Consider the following 19940-nt stretch of genomic DNA (forward strand, 5'->3'; position numbering starts at 1 on the left):
AAAGTCAACACAAGAAAGACTAGCTACTAGAGATGTTGGCCTACTTTGCAATTTTGCCTAGAGGCAGCCCCATTTCCTTTAAGTCAGTGATGAACAGAAGCTGAATATAGAGTATGTTCATTATTACACACTCTAGTCTTCAAATCCTGGCTTCTCTGAATATTTTCTGACCGTCTGATCTTGGGCAAGTTACAGCCATGTGACGCCATTTGTCTCCCTTTTAAATAGAAGAGAATTAAATGTGTTAATGCATGAAAAGCACATAGAATAATACCAGGTACATAGTAAACATTCAATAAATGTTAACCATTTGAGTGGCTTAGCTCTTGAACGATATGATAAATGTTCATTCTGCCTTATGTGATTCATGTAGTCGAATTTAAGCTATGGCTAGAGTGGCCATACACATCCCAGTTTACAACTGCTGTCCTAATATTATTATTAATGCACGCTTTTTACTCTACGAAGTGCCTGCAGTTAGATAATAAATCATCTGATCAACATAGCTATAGTCAGCTTTGTTATAGAAGGGTTTTGTGCCAAGAATCTTTTCCTGTAAGTTTAAAGTGAAAGTTTCTCCAAGGGAAGACATTAACTTCTACTTCCTGACATAGGGCTTTATATATGTTACAAATTAGGATTGTTAACATTCTAATGTTAGACTACCTGACCTCAGGCTGCACTTTTAACACTGGTTAGCTATATAGCCTTGGGCAAATTAGTTTACTTCTTTAAAGCTAGGCACTTCAACTGTAAAATGAGGATAGCATTAGTACCTGCCTTGAAGGCCTGTGTAAATAAGGTAATGTATGTAAAGCATTAGTTAAGTGCCTGCCTAACAGATGCAGATTTTTCGCTAAAGAAAAAGGCCTTGATACAAAGTGCTTAGGTTCATTAGAAGTTGAAAGATTGAAGTAGATGGTACTTAACTAAGGTCCTTTTACAATGATAAAATCTATCACAAATCTTGCCGGGCGGGCGTGGTGGCTCAAGCCTGTAATCCCAGCACTTTGGAAGGCCGAGGCCCCTGGATCACAAGGTCAAGAGATCCAGACCATCCTGGTCAACATGGTGAAACCCTGTCTCTACTAAAAACACAAAAAAGATTAGCTAGGCATGGTGGCACGTGCCTGTAATCCCAGCTACTCAGGAGGCTGAGGCAGGAGAATTGCCTGAACCCGGGAGGCGGAGGTTGCGGTGAGCCGAGATCGTGCCATTGCACTCCAGCCTGGGTAACAAGAGCGAAACTCCGTCTCAAAAAAAAAAAAAAAATCTATCACAAATCAAAAAGATTGTAACAGCATGGAGAAAATTTTTTAAATCAGCAGTAGATATGCATGTAATATAAAAAATCAAATGGTTCTCTAAAAATTCTTAGTAAAAAAGACTTTAGTCCCTATACTTCCTCCAGTCTAATTTTCTGCTTCCCAGAGACAACTTTGAGCTCATTCCTTTGTTTATGTTCGGTGCCCCCAGTCCAAATGATTTTATTCTAACAGGTTTCAAAAGCTGTTTTTGTATTCTTCAGTTTTTTTTTTATATTACGGAAAATTTCAAACATTTGTAGAAATAGGACAACATGAGAGAGCAATGAATCTATGCAGTACTCATCAGTTGGCATCAACAGTAGTATGATACGTGACTGATCTTTATTTTTATGACTTTTGAAAAATAACTTTAAAGAGATATATTTTACACATCATAAAATCCACCCATTTGAAGTGTACAATTTGGTGGGTTTTGCAAATTTACCAGGTTTTCAGCCACCACCATAAATTAGGTTTTGGTGTTTTTCGTTTTTTTGGTTTTTTGTTTTTTAATCATTTCATCACTTTGTCAGGATACCTGCTACTCATTTACTGTTAATTCTGATTTTCACCCTTGGACTCGGTATCTATCTTTATAGATTTGCCTTTTCTGAACAATTTGTGTAATGGAATCATACAATATGTGGTCTCTGGTCTCTGCCTTCTTTCGCTTAGCATAAGCAAAAATATTTTTGTAGTTTTTCTTGCTGAATAAAATGCCGTGAAATAAATAATACTATATTTTGTCTGTCCTTCATGTCCAATCTTTTAACATCTATATTTATACCTTTCTCCTCTACTCAATTATTCCCTGTCTCTACTCAATTATTCAGACTATTTTTAATTTTTTAAATATGATAGCTGAAAATATTTATTACATATTCCTGCTTTTTCTTTTTCCAAATCATCTGTCTTCTCATTCGTCTTGCCTGTTTCAATTTTTATTTCTTCATTTAACAAATCACTTTACTTTGTTCCTCCGTGTGTCTTTCTTGGTTTTACTTGAGAATGAATGGGTGTCCAGGTCATAAATTTTCAAAGATAGAGACAAGTGTGCATTTAATTATCTTCTCACTTTAACAAAAATTCATACTGGTTCAGTGGCAAATCCAGATACTGTTGATTTCCACCTCAACTTTTTTTTTTAATTTAAAGTCTTAAAGATCAGCTTCAGTTTTTTTATATTGTGCTGGATCTATTTGATTTCTATTCTTTTTTGTTTGTTTGTTTAACTCAGGTTGTTGGAAGAGGAGCCTTTGGAGTTGTTTGCAAAGCAAAGTGGAGAGCAAAAGACGTTGCTATTAAACAAATAGAAAGTGAATCTGAGAGGAAAGCTTTTATTGTAGAGGTAAGTTGACATGTCATTTCTGTTACGTAGTTCTGCACCTAAGATATTCGGTGAATTTAATATTATGAAACAGGTTTCTCAGGTGTCATTTCTTTGTATACATGAACATTAGCAATTTGGTTTAATCAAAGGTAGTACCATACGAACATTTTTTCATTCATATTCCTAATTCTGATTAAAAATTAGGGGAAGAGAGACTTAACTACGTAAATGAATTCACCCCTGAATTAAAATAGTTTCATCCATGGAATTCAGATCTATTTCAAGACATAGTATTTTAATTTTAAAATAGAAAAGAAATGGTATGCTTTCCCATTATCTAAAATTAAGAAATTTTATACATTCATTTATAACGGAATGTTTTTAGAAACTCAAATGAGATTATTTTAAAGAAAAATTATTTCAAATTTGATTTTTCTCATTTAGCATGAAAATTTGCAGCTGTTCTCTTAGAAATAGATTAAATTGAATGATGAAGAAAAATCCAGGAATTGTGAGATTAGCATATTATCAAATTTGTCCTTCATTAACTTTGTTATTTTGTATATTAGATCACATTATTTAGTTAAATCAATGTTTTTATCACTGTTAAACCTCATTGGCCAATGGACAAATGACCTCTACTTTATAAGCCTTCTGAATTTATATCTCTTTTTTCATTTAATCGTAATTTCAAAATATACTTCATTTTTTTTAATGTACAACATGGAAAAATGAGGACTTGTGATATGAGGAAGTGATATGTAAGTAGCTGAGTGAGTTGAGAAGTGCTTGATTTGATGTCAGCATGAAGAAAGATGATTTCTAGTAGTGTGCTCTGGGAATCTGGCCTTAGCTTTGGTTTACGCAATATTTTTATTATAGTTTAGATATAGTCATTGATTATTTCCTGTTACATTAGCAGTTTCACACAGCTGGATGAAATAACGTGTTAAACGTTAGGAATTACAAATCAAAAAGATAGTAATAGCATGGAGAATTTTTTTAATTAGAATTAGATATGCATGAAATATTAAAAAAAAATCAAATGGTTGTGCAAAAATTCTTAGTAAAAAAGACTTCAGTCTCCGGTGCCTCTTCCAATCTAGTTTTCTGCTTCCCAGAGATAACTACTTTGAGCTCACTCCTTCCTTTATGTTTGGTGTCCCCAGTCCAGATGCTGTGTATTATCCCTTCTCCAAAGAATCAACCTCTAGTCTTCTGTGGGGATGATAAGAGATAGTCATTGAGCTGTTTGAAGTCAAGGAAGGAATCTTTGGGTCTAACTTTTAACCTGTCCCCTGCCCTGTCCTTTGATTAGCTCAGTTGCATAGGTACCTAGTTCTGCCGCTGCTCCCCAACCTTTTGAAAGCTTTGTGAGCTAAATCTGGTTGCTTCTGTCTCCATTTTTCTCATTGCCCGTTTATGATGCAGCTTTTCTAGGTCACCTGTATCAGTTATTGCTGGTCATTTGCTTTCTAGCTTTTACATTCTCTTCATCCTTCTGTGGTTCTGCCTTAACATTTTTTAAATCTTTACCATCTTAGTGGGATTTAGGAAGAGAGGAAGAAAAAATGCTTTTATAATCTGCTATCTGAATCTCAGTGCTGAACTTTAGCAAGGTGAACTATAGTACATGTATTTTCATATGGTAAATAAATATAATAAATAGTGATAATAATTCTTCTGTTAGGACCAGAAATCCACACATGTTGGCTCTAAATAGATAAAGCTTTTTATTAGCATATAGTATAAAGGTTTAGAGACATTAATGGACTGAATATGAGCCAGCAGCTCAATGTATGTAATAGAGAAGAGGAAGAAGAGAGGGAAAAGGGCAGGAAAGAGAGAGGAAGGGAGAAAAGAATGAGAGCAAGAAGCAGTTTGCTGTGGAGAGGGATGCATTAATAGAAGCTTGAGGACAGGCATGATGGCTCACACCTGTAATACACCCAGCACTTTGGGAATGGCTGATGAGTTGCTTGAGCCCAGGAGTTTGAGATCAGCCTGGGCAACATGGTGAACCTGCATCTCTACAAAAAGTAGCAAAATTAGCTTGGCATGGTGGCTGTGCACCTATAGTCCCAGCTACTGCAGAGGCTGAGGTAGGAGGATTGCTTGAGTCCAGGAGGCAGAGCAAAACCTGTTTCAAAAGAAAGAATGAAAGAAGTTGGAGATACAGAACAAGATAAATGAGTATAACCAAACCCCTCATTGACCTCAGTATGGATCATCGGTTCAGGGAGGATTAAAACTGAAAAAGGGATATCAGCTAGAAGACTATATTAATCACTGCAGCAGTTCAGGTTGGGATTACCAAAGCAATAGCAGTGGGAATAATGGAGAGGAGAGAATTTGAGAAATGGTAAATGGAATGGAGGCAAGTATACAGAGAGAGTACACGTTTTAAGTGAGGTAGACTAAAGTTTAAACCCCACTTCTTAGCTATAGAACAAATCATTTAACCCTCTCTGAGCTTTAAGGTTAAAATCTCATCTTTAAAATGGAAATGATAATACCTACCTTGCAGAGTTGTGAAAATTATACAGTATCTATAAAGTGCACATCAAGACCCCACACAGAGTAGATAGACCATTCAATCATAGCTGTGAAGATGATGGTAACAATGATAACATGACTGCTTCTGGCTTGGATAATGTAGCTCAGTACCATCTCTGGGATCATATCCTAATGTTTCTTGTCAGAGTTCATCTCTTCTTATTCTATGTACTCATCATGCTTTGTTTATAAAACTCCTGTTATAGCACTTTGCACATTGATTTAATTATTCATTTACATGTCTTATCTCCCCAACTAAACTGTATGAGCTGGAGAACAGGGATTCTGTGCCATTCTGGGCAGGCACTTGGTATTTTCAGTGGTTATGACTACAAAGCCTGTTACATAGTAAATAGTGATTGTTGAATGATTTAAACAAATGTTTTGTACAACAGTAAGATTTTATGATACTGTGAAATCAGTACTTCAAAAGTTACCACTTTTTAAAAGAAACCTGAATTTCTTAACAGCTTCGGCAGTTATCCCGTGTGAACCATCCTAATATTGTGAAGCTTTATGGAGCCTGCTTGAATCCAGTAAGTTTTTACTTTTTCATTGTCATCTGTCTATAAGAAATGACATGGCAGATGTAAGTCTGTAGTTTATGTAGCTATTTTGATCTACTATCTTAGATATGTTTCTGAAAGAACACTTACAGTTTGTTCATTTGACTTGCTTCTAGTCTTTTAGCAAAACAGTATATCAGAAGAGTTGTTTTGTGTGCTCTTATCCAATAACCTCATCTTATGAGGCTTTTGATATCCTGCGGCAGTACCTACTTACTGGTACAGGAAGAGTCCCCAGAATATCTTGTGATTATATTTTACATGCATCTTTGCTTTTAGTGGACTCCTAGAAGACAGTCTTAGGTTATAGATATCTTTTCCTTCCCTAGTACCATTCACATAATAGGGGCCAAAAGAATTATTTTTAATATACCTAGAAAATCAGGGGAGTGAATTAAATTCTCTCTCAAAGACCCTAAGATGCTGTAGCTTCTTGGTTCATTCTTCTGGTATATATTTCCTTTAGGTGTGTCTTGTGATGGAGTATGCTGAAGGGGGCTCTTTATATAATGGTGAGTGTCATTAGACCTGTCTTTATCTAGTAGATTAAAATAATTTGAAAACTTTTACTCTAAGCTGTAAGTTGGTTAACATTCTTCACAATTTGCTGTCAGAGTCTCAAAAGGAGGTAATTTTTAAAAAGCTAAAGAATAAAAATGAAAAGATTCTATAGCATTAGTATAGGAAATTTAGAGGTCTGTTAGTTTTTAAGTAGATAATACTTTGCATTTTATTAAAAGCATTTAAGTAAAAATTGGTTATTAAATAGATTTTAAAATATCTTCAGACATTTTTCTTTTTCCCCTCTCCTAACTTTGAGCCTCCTCATTTTAGAAATCTTTACCCATATTTTCATTTCACTCTGCTCCATTTTTTGTTTTTTTCAATTTTTTTATAAACAAATGTGAAAACTCACTTCACAGAACATTTTATTTGTAGCAATGAAAAGAAAACTTTGTATAGTTACCTTTGTGGAACAGAGCTCTTTTACCCTAAAAATACCAACCATATGCAGAAATGTATTGTGTATTATAGTACCAGTTATAGAAAACAAGTTGTTACATTTTATTTTTTAATTAACTTTATTTTATGTAAACTTTTATTCATATTTACTGCCCATGTGTTCATCATTGTTGATGAATATCTAATACCCCATTATTTTATTTGGTTGAACTACTTCTGGTTTTTAGCCATTATAGAAAGTATAGGTGCAAACAACTTGATACACATTGTTTTATTTCTTTCTGTACTATTCTCTGCCTCTGTTTTGTAGTAGTATGCCATAAGACTGCTCATAATTTATATTACTGTGTAAAAGTCTTTATCGGTTTGAAAAAGCATGGTAATGTATATTGATTATACTTGAATGCATGAATAACATTTAATAGGTATACTATTAAGTGTTACATACTATTATGGCAGTTATCCACTCAAAATTATTAGATACTTCCATCTTTTTTATTTAGAAACAAAATTAAAAGCAGGACTGATGGAGCATATGTAGAAAAATACCTGGTCATGTGTTCCAATAGTGTTTGCATTCACATTGTGTCTTTTGTTAAATGCAATAAAGTTCTTTTTAGTTTGTGCCTTTCTTTTGCAGTTCTGCATGGTGCTGAACCATTGCCATATTATACTGCGGCCCACGCTATGAGTTGGTGTTTACAGTGTTCCCAAGGAGTGGCTTATCTTCACAGTATGCAACCCAAAGCGCTAATTCACAGGGACCTGAAACCACCAAAGTAAGTTCTGATAATGTGATAGCTCTAAGCACCTTCTTCCTTCTCTCTCCATCTTGCCACCCCCAACCCACTCTCTAATTCAAGCTGATTATTTTACAAGAGTTTCTCTTTTCTCTATTCGGCTTCCTCAGTGTTTACTTTTAATTCATCTTCATCATTTAGTCATTTATCTAAGCTTGGATTTTAGATGTTGTCTTTAGTCGGATTTTTATTTTTAGTAATGTCTACCTTAGATTAGCATATTTCTAGAATCTGTTAGCCTATAAAAATCTCATTTTGTGCCTTCAGTGTATAATGTTGCTCTTAGACAATTCCTTGAGGGCAGAGACACGTCTGAATTTTTTTTTTTCTGTCTTCCTAACACTTAGCACATAGACATTCTAAAAAATTTGCAGAGTTGTTATTGCTCTTTCAGAGAAAAGTAAAAGGGCATTTCTTGGCATCTGGATAGAACTTTAAAATATTCTGGAACTCTTTATAACATGAATCCTTGGGACTTTAAAAAACTTACAAATTGTTTAGATAAGTATTTTAAAGAACTAAAACTTTGGGTTTTTTTTTTTTTTTGTATAGGTGTTTGGTTAAAGAAAACATACATATAAAACATATTGTTTACTTTTCTCTCTTTTTTCTTTTATGCACCTGTGACAGAGTAAAAATAGTCTCCACATACCTTCTTTACCCTCCCCCGAGCTCCCACCCCAGCACATTAGTCTTTACAGAAGAGGTTTCCCTTAGGAAATCAGTACTGTCTTCAGTTATTTCGTTCTCTTGATACTGGCTTAAAGCATTGAAACATCCCTTCTCGATATAACTTGTCACTCTCAGGTCTAATCTGATATACTCTACATAGGTTCCAACTCTTAAAATCACTGTTCTTGCTAGTGTATCTTATCTCTACTCCTAAGCTTAAACTGATTCTATTTCCCCAGGTCACTGATAAAATAATGTTTAAGCTTTTATTTTTCCTAAGGCTATTATCTTAGTTACCTGCCTTAACTAATAAAGAACTTAGCCTTTTTTCCTGGTTATGAATATTCAGTCGTCCATTTCCCACTGTATTAACAGAGTTGAATTATTAAAGGAGGCTCATGAGAATCACAGCTCTTAACTGGAACAAACTGACAAATAATCCAAAGGATATAGGCAAGCATCAGGTACAGCCAAAGCATTCTTTTCCTAAAAGAGCTTGAACACATCTGATGCAACACCCAAAAGTATCTTTTTTCTTCTCATTACTAGGTGTTTTGGCTTTGGAATAAATGATTAGTTATTAAACAGTATATGGAGAAATATCTTAACGAAAGGAAGTCATTTCCATTTTCTAACATCTTTTACATTGCACTAACTATGCAGCTTAACTACTATCCCCAATCTTCTATCCCATACATTTTATGTATATTTAATCAACCTAGTTCAACCAGATATATCTTTCTAAAATCTTTTGTAGATAGAGATTCTCCTTTTGCTAGTAAATATGATTAACATATTTATAGAAGGTCTGGTCTAGGTCATTATTAGATTCATCTTGCAAATCGTCTTTGAGCCCCTGGTATACAAGTTGGACTTTAGAATCAGAATTGATTCCAATTCAGAAAGCACTGAGGAAAAGAAAATTCACTGGAATGACTGTGCTTTAGCATACAATTGGGTGTACATGAATACTTGCTTATTGTCAGTGGAAAACCTTAGTGTCAGTGGAAAACCTACAGATTCTGTGGTCAGGAAGAATTCCTCAGAATGGTATCTAAAGAAGGTACCTGATGATCTAGGGAGATGTTTTATATACTATCAAGTTGTGCTAATACCCAGCTTATCTTTTGCAAGTTTATTCACATGTACATTAGAAATTATTATGTTTTTAGTCTTAACTGTGTGAAAGTAAGCCTACAAAGCTACTTTAAGTTCAGATTTCAGTGAGCCCTGAATTTCACGTTCAAGGCTGGTGAACTTTTGAAGTCAAATAAAGGAGTACTAACATAAAAGTCATTCAGGAAAATTATCTTGAATTATCAGAAATTATCTTGATTTCTTTTTTTTTTTTTTCTGTTTTGTTTTTTTTTTTTAGAGACAGGGTTTCACCATGTTGGTCAGGCTGGTCTTGAACTCCTGACTTCAGGTGATCCGTCCACCTCAGCCTCCCAGAGTGCTGGGATTACAGGTGTAAGCCACCGCACCCGGCCTTGATATCTCGAATATACCAGTATAAAACAAGGACACTAGTTACAGAGTTCTTATCATTTTCTTGGGTAAAAAGTATAAGAGTTTAAACAAAACATTGAGATGAAGGGAAAATTTTTTGTTGAACTACCTACAAAGGTAAACTGGATTTACCATTCTTTTCACTGGAATGATTATGAGTCTTTTTGGTATTATGGAACTTGAATAGTAGTTTATCTGACTTATTTTAGTCACACTGGACTAAAAGAGAAGAAATTTCTAAATAACCTCTCCAGATATAAAAAGTTTTTAAAACTTGTAATTAAAATGAATTCCTATGTACTGCTATTGGATATTACTACAGTGTGATTGTGCAAATTATATTTGCACGTTCTATGTGAATAGAAATGGCCATTGCTGTTTCTGTTTGTCATGAAAAGCAAACCCTTGTAAGAGTATGCTGCTTGGTGATTGTGGTTAAGTAATAGTGCACCAGGAAAGTGAGAATCTTAAGTTCAGAAAATTTTCCAGAAATCGTTCATTAGGTCATTTAGCTATAATAGATTTGCATTCCTCCCACACATACATATTCTAAACACAAAAATGGTTTTGAGATTGACCATTTTTTTCCTTCTATATTGGCCTATTTTCTTTAATTAAATTACATAGTGTTACTATTTTTTTAAGTAATACATATTTATGATTAAACTCCCATTTCAGGACACCATAATGTTGGCCTACTAGAAGTCTTTTAAACCCCACATTTTATTTTGGCCAGAGAGAAGTATGATCAGGAAAGATTATGGAGCTAGAGATGAAGACATCAAAATGTGAGTCTGGCAGCCTTCCAAAGAGAGCTAGGTTATGGCCAATAACTTCTGCTTATGTTACTCTGAACTGTTAGGCTTTTATAGTGACCAAATAAGTTGGTCATTTCACAAAAGTCGAATGATAACATTCGTTTTGCTTAATCTTTTCCATTTCCACGATGTCTCTTCTTTTATTGTAGAATTTTTTAAAATGTTGGCCTTAACAATTTTTGATATTTTTTGTTTTGTTTTTTTTAAACAGCTTACTGCTGGTTGCAGGGGGGACAGTTCTAAAAATTTGTGACTTTGGTACAGCCTGTGACATTCAGACACACATGACCAATAACAAGGGGAGTGCTGCTTGGATGGCACCTGAAGTTTTTGAAGGTAAAATGGCAAAAGTATGGTATGTTTGATAATCTCCCTCACTCCTCGTGAATTCAATATGTGTTTATAGATTTTCCCCATTCCCATGGTTTTATTTCTGCATAATACATCATTTTAAAGTATACAATGAAATCTAAGGAGGTATTAAATATAGTGTTATGTCCTGAATTTTATAGTAAGATATAAATCTTCTGTGCAGGTTCAAGCATATGTACAGTTGATCCTCATTATTCACCAATTTCATAATTGCAAAATTGCCTATCTGCTAACCTTTATTTGTAACCCCAGAATTAATACTGACAGTACTTTCATGGTTATTTGCAGACAGTGTGCATGCACTGAGCAGTGCAGATTTTGAGTCATCTAACACATGTTCCTAGCTGAGGTTGAACAAAATAATGCTCTTCCGTCTTATTTCAGGTCTCATGCTATAAACAGCTGTCCCTTTTTGTACTGTTTAGAGCCCTATCTTTTTCATTTCTGTGATTTTTGTTGGTAATTTTGCTATTTAAAATGGCCCTAAAGCATAGTACTGCCTAAGTATAAGAAGGCTATGCTGTATCTTAACAGACACTATACACGTGTTAGATTATCTTCATTCAGGCATGAGTGATAGAAATGGCGGCTATGAGTTCAATGTTAATGAGTCAACAGCATATATGAATAAGGTGTCTTTAAGCAGAAATACACATGAAACAAAGTTATATTGATCAGTTAACAAAAATGTGACCAGAGGCACACAGCAACCTAACCCTATGTTTTCCCTAGGAGCAATGATTTGGTTTCCTAGCAATTAAAAATTGAGAGCCCTAAAGTTTATATGAGAATGCCTTTAAAAAAAATACAAGTAATTGGACAGAAATAAGATACTAAGAATTACAAATAAAGGGCAAGGCTACATATTTACCTTCTTATACCTCCGTATATCACTGAAGTTCTAAAAGAGTTGTCTGTAAATTATATGCTAGCTTTCTGTATAAAAACATCAAACTATATTTTAAACAAGAGACATTGAACTGAAGGTTTGTGATTTGTATGTTGGGAAATGTGAATGCCCATAAAATTCAGATACATTCAGTTAATCAGACTCTGATTATAGTTTATTTCTTTTATTTTTGATGACTTTAAAGTTTTTGGGTTTTCTGATTGATTTTAGCCACCCCAGATAAAGAGAAATTACAATGCAACTAGTCACCTGAATGAAACTCTTTCATCCTAAAATTCAATTTAATAGCGAATGGACAATGAGTGTTATATTACACATTAAATAAGGCCTCCTGTTTCAAATACAGAATGTATACATTTGATATTGTTTTAAAATTAATCACTTATTGAATATATCTTTATGTGGAGAGCAAAAAGATTTATTTATATGGAAGATGAATTTTGTTGCTCTAGACAACCCTTAATTGTCTAGAGCAACAAAACAGACTATTAGGCTGTGTAAGTTTTTTCATTTCCAAAAGATGTCAACCTATAACCCAATTTAGATTGTAACATGGGTTATAGTGCTATATTACAGTGTACTGTTTAGCATGTAAAGCTACAGCTATAATTGTTCATTCTTACAGTGGTTGAGTTTTCATTTGTTTTCAGGAGATTATGAAGGGTGTTTATTGTGCTGATTCAACCACCTACTTAGTAGTCTGTAAATTTTGCTGCGTATCTCGGGTTATCTGTAATTTTCATTACTTACAACTTGTTTAAGTTTAAAAATTAAGAATTTTCTCTCACCCTATATTGAGGAAAAAATTGTAACACTGAATTAGAAAGTTCTTTTTTGATAGCATAGTACTGCTGTCAATCAGAGAATGGGAAGAAAATGTAAGATTAAAAAGTAGCAGAAAGGAGGCCAGGCACAGTGGCTCATTCCTGTGATCACAGCGCTTTGGGAGGCCAGAGCAGAAAGATCAGTTGAGCCCAGGAGTTTGAGACCAGCCTGGGCAACATGGCGAGACCCCATCTTTAAAAATTAACCAGGTGTGCCGACGCACGCCTATAGTCCCAGCTACTCAGGAGGATCACTTGAGCCCAAGAATTTGAGGCTGCACTGAGCTCCAGCCTCAAATTGATGATGAGAGAGTGAGACCCTGTCTCAGAATAAAATAATAATAAACAACGTAAAGGAATATACAGATGTTTCATACTCTGCCCCAGAGGAAGTATCAGTCTAAATGCATAAAAGTCAGGTCCTATGCCTCTTGATGCAAAGATAGGAAATAACTGAATTTCTGAAGTACATTTTTTTTAGTGTATTGTCGATATTTAATTCATTTAAAAATGTTGAAAGGACATTTTCAACAACGTGCATGTGACAGCCTCTTGTTTTTTATCCGTGATACCCATTCTTAAAATTTCAGCAATTGTTTGTGGAAAAATAGTCTTTAGGTTATATACTACCATTTTTTTCCTAGGTAGTAATTACAGTGAAAAATGTGACGTCTTCAGCTGGGGTATTATTCTTTGGGAAGTGATAACGCGTCGGAAACCCTTTGATGAGATTGGTGGCCCAGCTTTCCGAATCATGTGGGCTGTTCATAACGGTTCGTAAAAAGAAGTTTTTCTTAAATGTACTTTGTATATTTTCTACTCAGAAATCTATTGCTGTCCCCTTCCCTAAAGAATACTGTTTATCTCTAACATTCAAATGTACAAATCTTTGTTAAGACTCTAGTTTACTATTATCAAACTCCGCCCTGTCCCTTCCCCAGAGTCCAGCAGAGCAGCATTGAGAGTAGTCCTGGTCTACACATGCAGCCGAGGACATTCATTGGCTGTGCTGATTAGGGAAAGGCCATCAGTACACAGCCAGAGCCAACTGTCTAGGTTGGCTCTGTCTTTGGGAGAAGCATCAGGCTGGAATCTGGAAAAAATAAAATAAATACATACGTAAAATTTCTCACATGGTTAATGCAACTGGAGAGTTAATAGCCTTTTTCTCCTGAGGAAGCAAGGGCCTCATCTAGAAGAAAAAGCAAAGAAAATGCTTCACATATTGTTTCTTTGTGTATTCTCACCCACCCTTAAAAGGTGAGTACTATTGCCTCATTTTACAGATTAGGAAACTGAGGCTTAGAGACATTAAATAACTTGCTCAAGATCACAAGATTAGTAAGTGGTAGAGCTGGGATTCAAATCCAGATGCTTCTGACTTGAATGCTCATATTTTCAGTCATATTGACTTACAGACTCAATGTCCTTGCATCTCTCCTGTTCCTTTTACGGCTCTATTAATGTTTTTAACCACGTATGATGTTACAATGCATCCTCCTCATTAGTAAAGTTACTTTACATTTGCTTGGGAAGATTGCTTTTCATGGAGGCAAACTACTTACCTTCTTTAGCGTCACTCTCAGTTATTTTATTCCTTGACTTGTTTATAATCGTTGTGACTAACAGCCATTTTTTACATTATTCCACAAGTATAAAAACAAATGTCTGCCCAACTGTTTAGGTTATTCATAGATTTATCAAACAGTACCATCATCTGAGTAATCTCAGCTGTTTTTACCAGTTTGCTATACTGCCTTTGATATTACTGCCATTAGTATTATTGTAGAGACTGTGACAACATTGACCAGGTCAGCTTGCTTGCTTTCTGTCAGTTGTCAGTAAATTGAATATTGGTAAAAGAAGGAGTAAAATAACTAATTTGTTAATTAATGAAGTTACAGAGCACTTTTATTACTCCAAATTATAGATCTTAAACTACAAGATCTGTAAAATAAATACCACTTTGGAAATATGTACAGAGCGTTTGCATCATTCTTTGAGTAAATACATTCTTCCCCCTTCCTCTGATTTTCAACTGTAGGTACTCGACCACCACTGATCAAAAATTTACCTAAGCCCATTGAGAGCCTGATGACTCGTTGTTGGTCTAAAGATCCTTCCCAGCGCCCTTCAATGGAAGAAATTGTGAAAATAATGACTCACTTGATGCGGGTATAATCCTTCTTTTGAGGGGCTTTGGATTTAGGGAATTTAATATGTGCCGAGTTTTAATGGGATTTTAAAGTAAAACGGATGTTATTAATATATTCGGTTTTATACATTTCTGTGTTCTCTAAATTAGAATGGGCATTTATTACTCAGAAGAGGAAACATTATTTTGAGAGGAAAAAATCTGCTTCTTTATCACTGGCAAAATGGCTAGACTGGGTTTCTAGACTTGCATTTTCTTTTTGCCTTCATTAGTGGACAAGTATGTTTGTCTGTGGGCCTGTTGCCTCATTGTAACATGAGAGAAACTGAAATAGTCTCTGAAGTCCTCACAGGACTTAGATATACTAATATTATGACTTCAGTACATGCTAAACTAAATTTTACATTTTTCTGATACCGATTTTCATCAAGCATTATGCAAGGCAGTAGGTTGCATTCTTAGACATTTATTTCAGCGAGTTTTATTATTTGTTTTTTTTTTGTTGCCTATTTTGGATTTTCATATCCCAGTAAAAAGTTAAACTTTCTTCTCTTTAGAAGAATTGTTTTTAAATGATTATCAAATTTTTCTAGTCTATGAATCAAGCACCTTTAAAATTATTTGGAATATTTTATACTCTGGTTTTTGGTACATTAACAAAAACTGTGAAGCGATATATTGGCTTTAAAAGTTCGCATAGATACGAAAGTGCCTAAATTTTGGAACAGTTTGTTCAGTAGAATAATCTTACAGTCTCCTTAAATATAGACTAAGTGATTTCCTAAATGGCAAAAGGTTGTTTGTTCAATCTTTTGAAAATTACTTAGGCAAAGCAGCTAGAACTAATCTAAAAGTTAACATCATATTTGGATACCAGTCATATATAGAACCTTAGGCCCTAAAGGTGTATAAGGAAATAACTTAGTCTCTGTAGTCAGATTACTTAAAACTTTGGGATATATAAATTGTTGAAGTTGTACTTGTGCTTCTCTGTGCTTTGTCTAATTTGAGGAGAATACCTTTCCTTTTTTCTCTAAACTCTAATTTTTTTCCAGCATATACTTTGAATATTATGCCTCCAGTTTGTAGACAGACATTCATAAGCTATCCTGTTAATATTTAAAATGTTCTAACAATTATTCTATGGTATACCAGTCTCAGTCATCAGACTAACCATCACTGCAAAAGTTCAGAAGTTTACATCACTACTGTGAGAACATGAATATGTTTTATATAATTATGAGAAATGATACTATTTTATTTCATATGTTTCTCTAGAGAGATATTTGCTGTTTTCTTCAAGACTATCTAGACTCCAATGTAAGCTAGATTCTTAGGTAGGTGCATGGCATTGATCAAAGCTGAAATTCAAGAGTACGTTATTGTAATCTTTGTACAGTAAAATAGGCACCTACAAATTTAGTAAATATCTTAGGGAAAATAAAGCATTAACAGGATTTAATTTGTATTAAGGAAATTTTAAGCTGTGGTCTACTTTTTTATATATAGTACTTTCCAGGAGCAGATGAGCCATTACAGTATCCTTGTCAGTATTCAGATGAAGGACAGAGCAACTCTGCCACCAGTACAGGTAAACTGATAGATTGGGAGAGTACTGACTTGATTTTTCTTTCATCTCTATGCCTATGAAATTATAATCAAGAAGTAATGAATGATGTCTCCATTTGCATTTTAATTCCTTCATTTCATATGATTGACTGCAATTTGAGTTTATAGGTGTGTCATTCTTCATGAAGGTACCCTGATTAAAGAGTTATTAAAGACGTGCTTCCAAGTCTTGGAATTCCTACATAGTTGTGTATAAAAAGATGGCATATTGTATTGCACTGAATGTTATTCTTAACTTGAAAAATAACTTTTACATGGATACTGCTAGATCAAGTTGTATTAGAAATTATTGTCAATGTATTTAACACATTTCTTTATCATGAACACTCTAATTTTTGTCTTCTTCTACAGAGACTCTTCAGAAGTTACGTTTACTTAAAATTTTCTTAGTTTTTCAAAATGTGAGGTAGCAGTGGGACATGTAATTTGTGGTCATCAAAAAGATAGTAGAAATAATACTGTAACTTAGAAATAGTGTACATCTCAAAATATAATGGCATTATAAGCATTTCATTATTAATTAAAGCTAAAAGATACATTTGTATATTTGTGCATATGTGTTTACCCTGCATTTATTGACAAATACTTTTATTGATCTATTTCTCCCACCTCAAGGATAGTTTTATTTAACATGGTTTATTGTTTGGCTAGTTATTCTCAAATTCCAGTTTTACTGAAAATATTTAGAGTTGCTCTGAATTCTAAAATGCACTTCTCTAAAATTCTATCATTTGCATCTCAAGTTCTCCAAACTCTCTCTTCATTTCTTTACTGTGACCTTGAGTTTTTTTAGCCTTCCACCTTTTGACTGGTCCTCAGACCTCTTAGGTCCTGTTTTCTTTCTCCCTCCACTTAATTCCAATCAACGATTATAATTCCTTTTGGAATAATTTTCATCTTTCTAGCCTGTCTCTCAAACTTGCTTGGCTAAACCACAAGCCTAATAAAAGCTGACACTTGGCTTACTCCTTGCCTGTACCAGTGCAGCTGAATGTGGCTGGAGATAGCACGTGTTTACTGTCCTTATGTGCATGTTTAGTGCTGTTGGACAGTTGTACTATATTTTAGTTCATCTCTTTTCCTCCTATATGTCTTAATTTTATGCTGTAGCCTCTCCTCAGCCTTCAGACACCTCCTCTCCACTCCTCACTCTAGGCTGATCTTTGCTCTTTCTCTGAGAAAATTGAGTTAATCAGAAGACAGCTTCCACCACATCTGTGCCCATCTACTCTGCTTTCTTTTGTTATTCTGGCTGAACTATCCATACTTCTGGCCAAAGGCATGCCTTTCCATCTGTGCATTATATCCCTTCTACTCTTCTTAGCAATTCTCCCCTCTCGTGCTTCATCAGTTTTAACTTTCTACTGGATCATTCCTAGAGCATACATAGTCTGTATTTGCATTCTCTAGCTTCTCTTTTCCCATTCTTTCTTGAGCTGACTTCATTCAGACATATGCCAGTACTTCAGAATTGTCCTTGTCAAGGTCACTAGTTATCACTACATTACTACATTTAAGGAATCATTTTCATTTCTCATCTTTACTCTCAGTAGCACTTGACCTAATTCATTGCTTTCTCCTTCCTACAGCCCTTTCTTCAATTGGTCTCTAAGACACTATACTGGCCTAGATTTCATCTTACATCTCCGGCCATTTGTTCTCAGTTTTCTTTGCTGGTTATTCCTTATCTCCCCAACCTAGAGATGTTGGAATGTCCGAGGCCTGATCATTTGGCTGCTTCACTTATCTGTCTGCACTCATTTCCTTGGTAACCTCATCCGGTATTATGGCCTTATATACCATCTGTTTGTTCATAATTTTCTTCATCTAATACCTGAACTCTAAACTCATATATCCAACTACTTGCTTTACATCTAATAGAAACTCAAACTTAACATTTTCCAAACTGAGTTCCTGATACTTACTTCAAACTCACTCTTCCTATAGTCTTTCCCCATCTCAATTAATAGCCCTCAGTTCTTCTACTAGCTCAGGTTAAAAACCTTAAGTTATTCTTGACTATAACTAGGCATCTTGGTTCCTTTTTTGTGCCATCCTTAAGTTTTATTTAAAATGGGTTTGTTTGGATTTCTTCATTAGCTTGAAAAGTTGTAGTTTATTTCTATTCCTGGCTGGCTAGTTTATAAGAAAATGTAAGTTACATAATACTAAGTGGCACGTTTGTGTTATTCCCGACCAGTAGTCATAAATGTTTCTGCTTTTCTTAGGCTCATTCATGGACATTGCTTCTACAAATACAAGTAATAAAAGTGACACTAATATGGAGCAAGTTCCTGCCACAAATGATACTATCAAGCGCTTAGAATCAAAATTGTTGAAAAATCAGGCAAAACAACAGGTTGGTTATGTTATTACAAGTAAAATTGTTTTGTAACCTTACCAGTAGTCACAATATTATAGTAACTGTAATTATTTACCATCTTCTATTTTATAAATCCTGATTATTATTCTTGAAACATACAGATGAGCTTACAAATACAGACATGAATGAGATTCTCCTACCATTTATTACCAAATTGGTTTTTCCTTCTAATGATTGCTACCTTTGCCAACTCTAACTCCCTCTGTGTAATAATCCCTAAATGTAATGGTTGATGGTTAAAAATGTTAAATGGATATATTTTGGCTGCTCTATGCAGTTAGAGGAGTTTTCCTAAGTCTATCATTTCATGCTGTTCAATTTATTATATTTTTGCCATTGTTAATTTTAAAAATATTTCAAGGAGTATGTTTATTCATTTTGCTCGAGGCATTTAGGTTAACAAATAATTGGGGCTTTTAGCTCCCAGTTCTAGTGGCTGCCCTTTCATAAAGGCAGCTTGCTTTCCCTTACCCCAGCAGCTCCCTCTCATGCAAACTTCCCTCTCCTTTCAGAGCAGAACAGAATCCATCAGAACCCACTTGGCATATTCCTCCTTTTAGGTTGCCTAAGATTGTCAAATCTAAAGAACTTCAGTAATTCAGATTGACCTGTAATTTTAACAGAGTGAATCTGGACGTTTAAGCTTGGGAGCCTCCCGTGGGAGCAGTGTGGAGAGCTTGCCTCCAACCTCGGAGGGCAAGAGGATGAGTGCTGACATGTCTGAAATAGAAGCTAGAATTGCTGCAACCACAGGTAAAAAGGAACCACAAGTTAAAAGATTAAAAATGTATATAAGCCTTTTTGGCATGGTAGTTTCAGTTGTCAGGTTTTTGTGCCTGTCTTACATTTTTTTAAAAAGCAGGAAGTAGATTTGCAATATAATTTCCTAAGTTTCTAGCAGTAATTTACACATTTATCTCAAATTCCAAATAAGGAAGGTATGACCTGTAAAATTATTTGGATTAGAAAATATACCTTCCTCATTTACAAATTGTATCAAATGTAATCGTTTCTGCTCAAGCATGAGTTGAAAGTCTAAGTGAGAAATTGAAATTCTGCCAAACCAGAATATTTTGGAGATTTTGAGTGATACTACTAGATATTTGTGCTGAATTCAAATAATAGCAAATATTTTGCTTTCAATTT

The 19940-nt window shown here is 34.6% G+C and overlaps 1 protein-coding gene across 2 annotated transcripts in view; it reads left to right on the forward strand.

Annotated features, from left to right (window-relative positions):
• MAP3K7 (mitogen-activated protein kinase kinase kinase 7) overlaps positions 1–19940 on the forward strand; it is a 77064-nt gene that overhangs the window by 12737 nt on the left and 44387 nt on the right. For both annotated transcript variants that reach the window (XM_010333781.3, XM_010333782.3), the window contains exons 2-11: positions 2545–2655; positions 5664–5729; positions 6226–6271; positions 7363–7501; positions 10733–10857; positions 13272–13400; positions 14672–14802; positions 16292–16373; positions 18640–18770; positions 19418–19547. In XM_010333781.3, coding sequence (XP_010332083.1) covers positions 2545–2655; positions 5664–5729; positions 6226–6271; positions 7363–7501; positions 10733–10857; positions 13272–13400; positions 14672–14802; positions 16292–16373; positions 18640–18770; positions 19418–19547 — 1090 coding nt within the window. The remainder of the gene's footprint in view (positions 1–2544; positions 2656–5663; positions 5730–6225; positions 6272–7362; positions 7502–10732; positions 10858–13271; positions 13401–14671; positions 14803–16291; positions 16374–18639; positions 18771–19417; positions 19548–19940) is intronic.

This window comes from Saimiri boliviensis, chromosome 4 (assembly GCF_048565385.1).
Source record: "Saimiri boliviensis isolate mSaiBol1 chromosome 4, mSaiBol1.pri, whole genome shotgun sequence".
Taxonomy (NCBI): Eukaryota; Metazoa; Chordata; class Mammalia; order Primates; family Cebidae; genus Saimiri; species Saimiri boliviensis.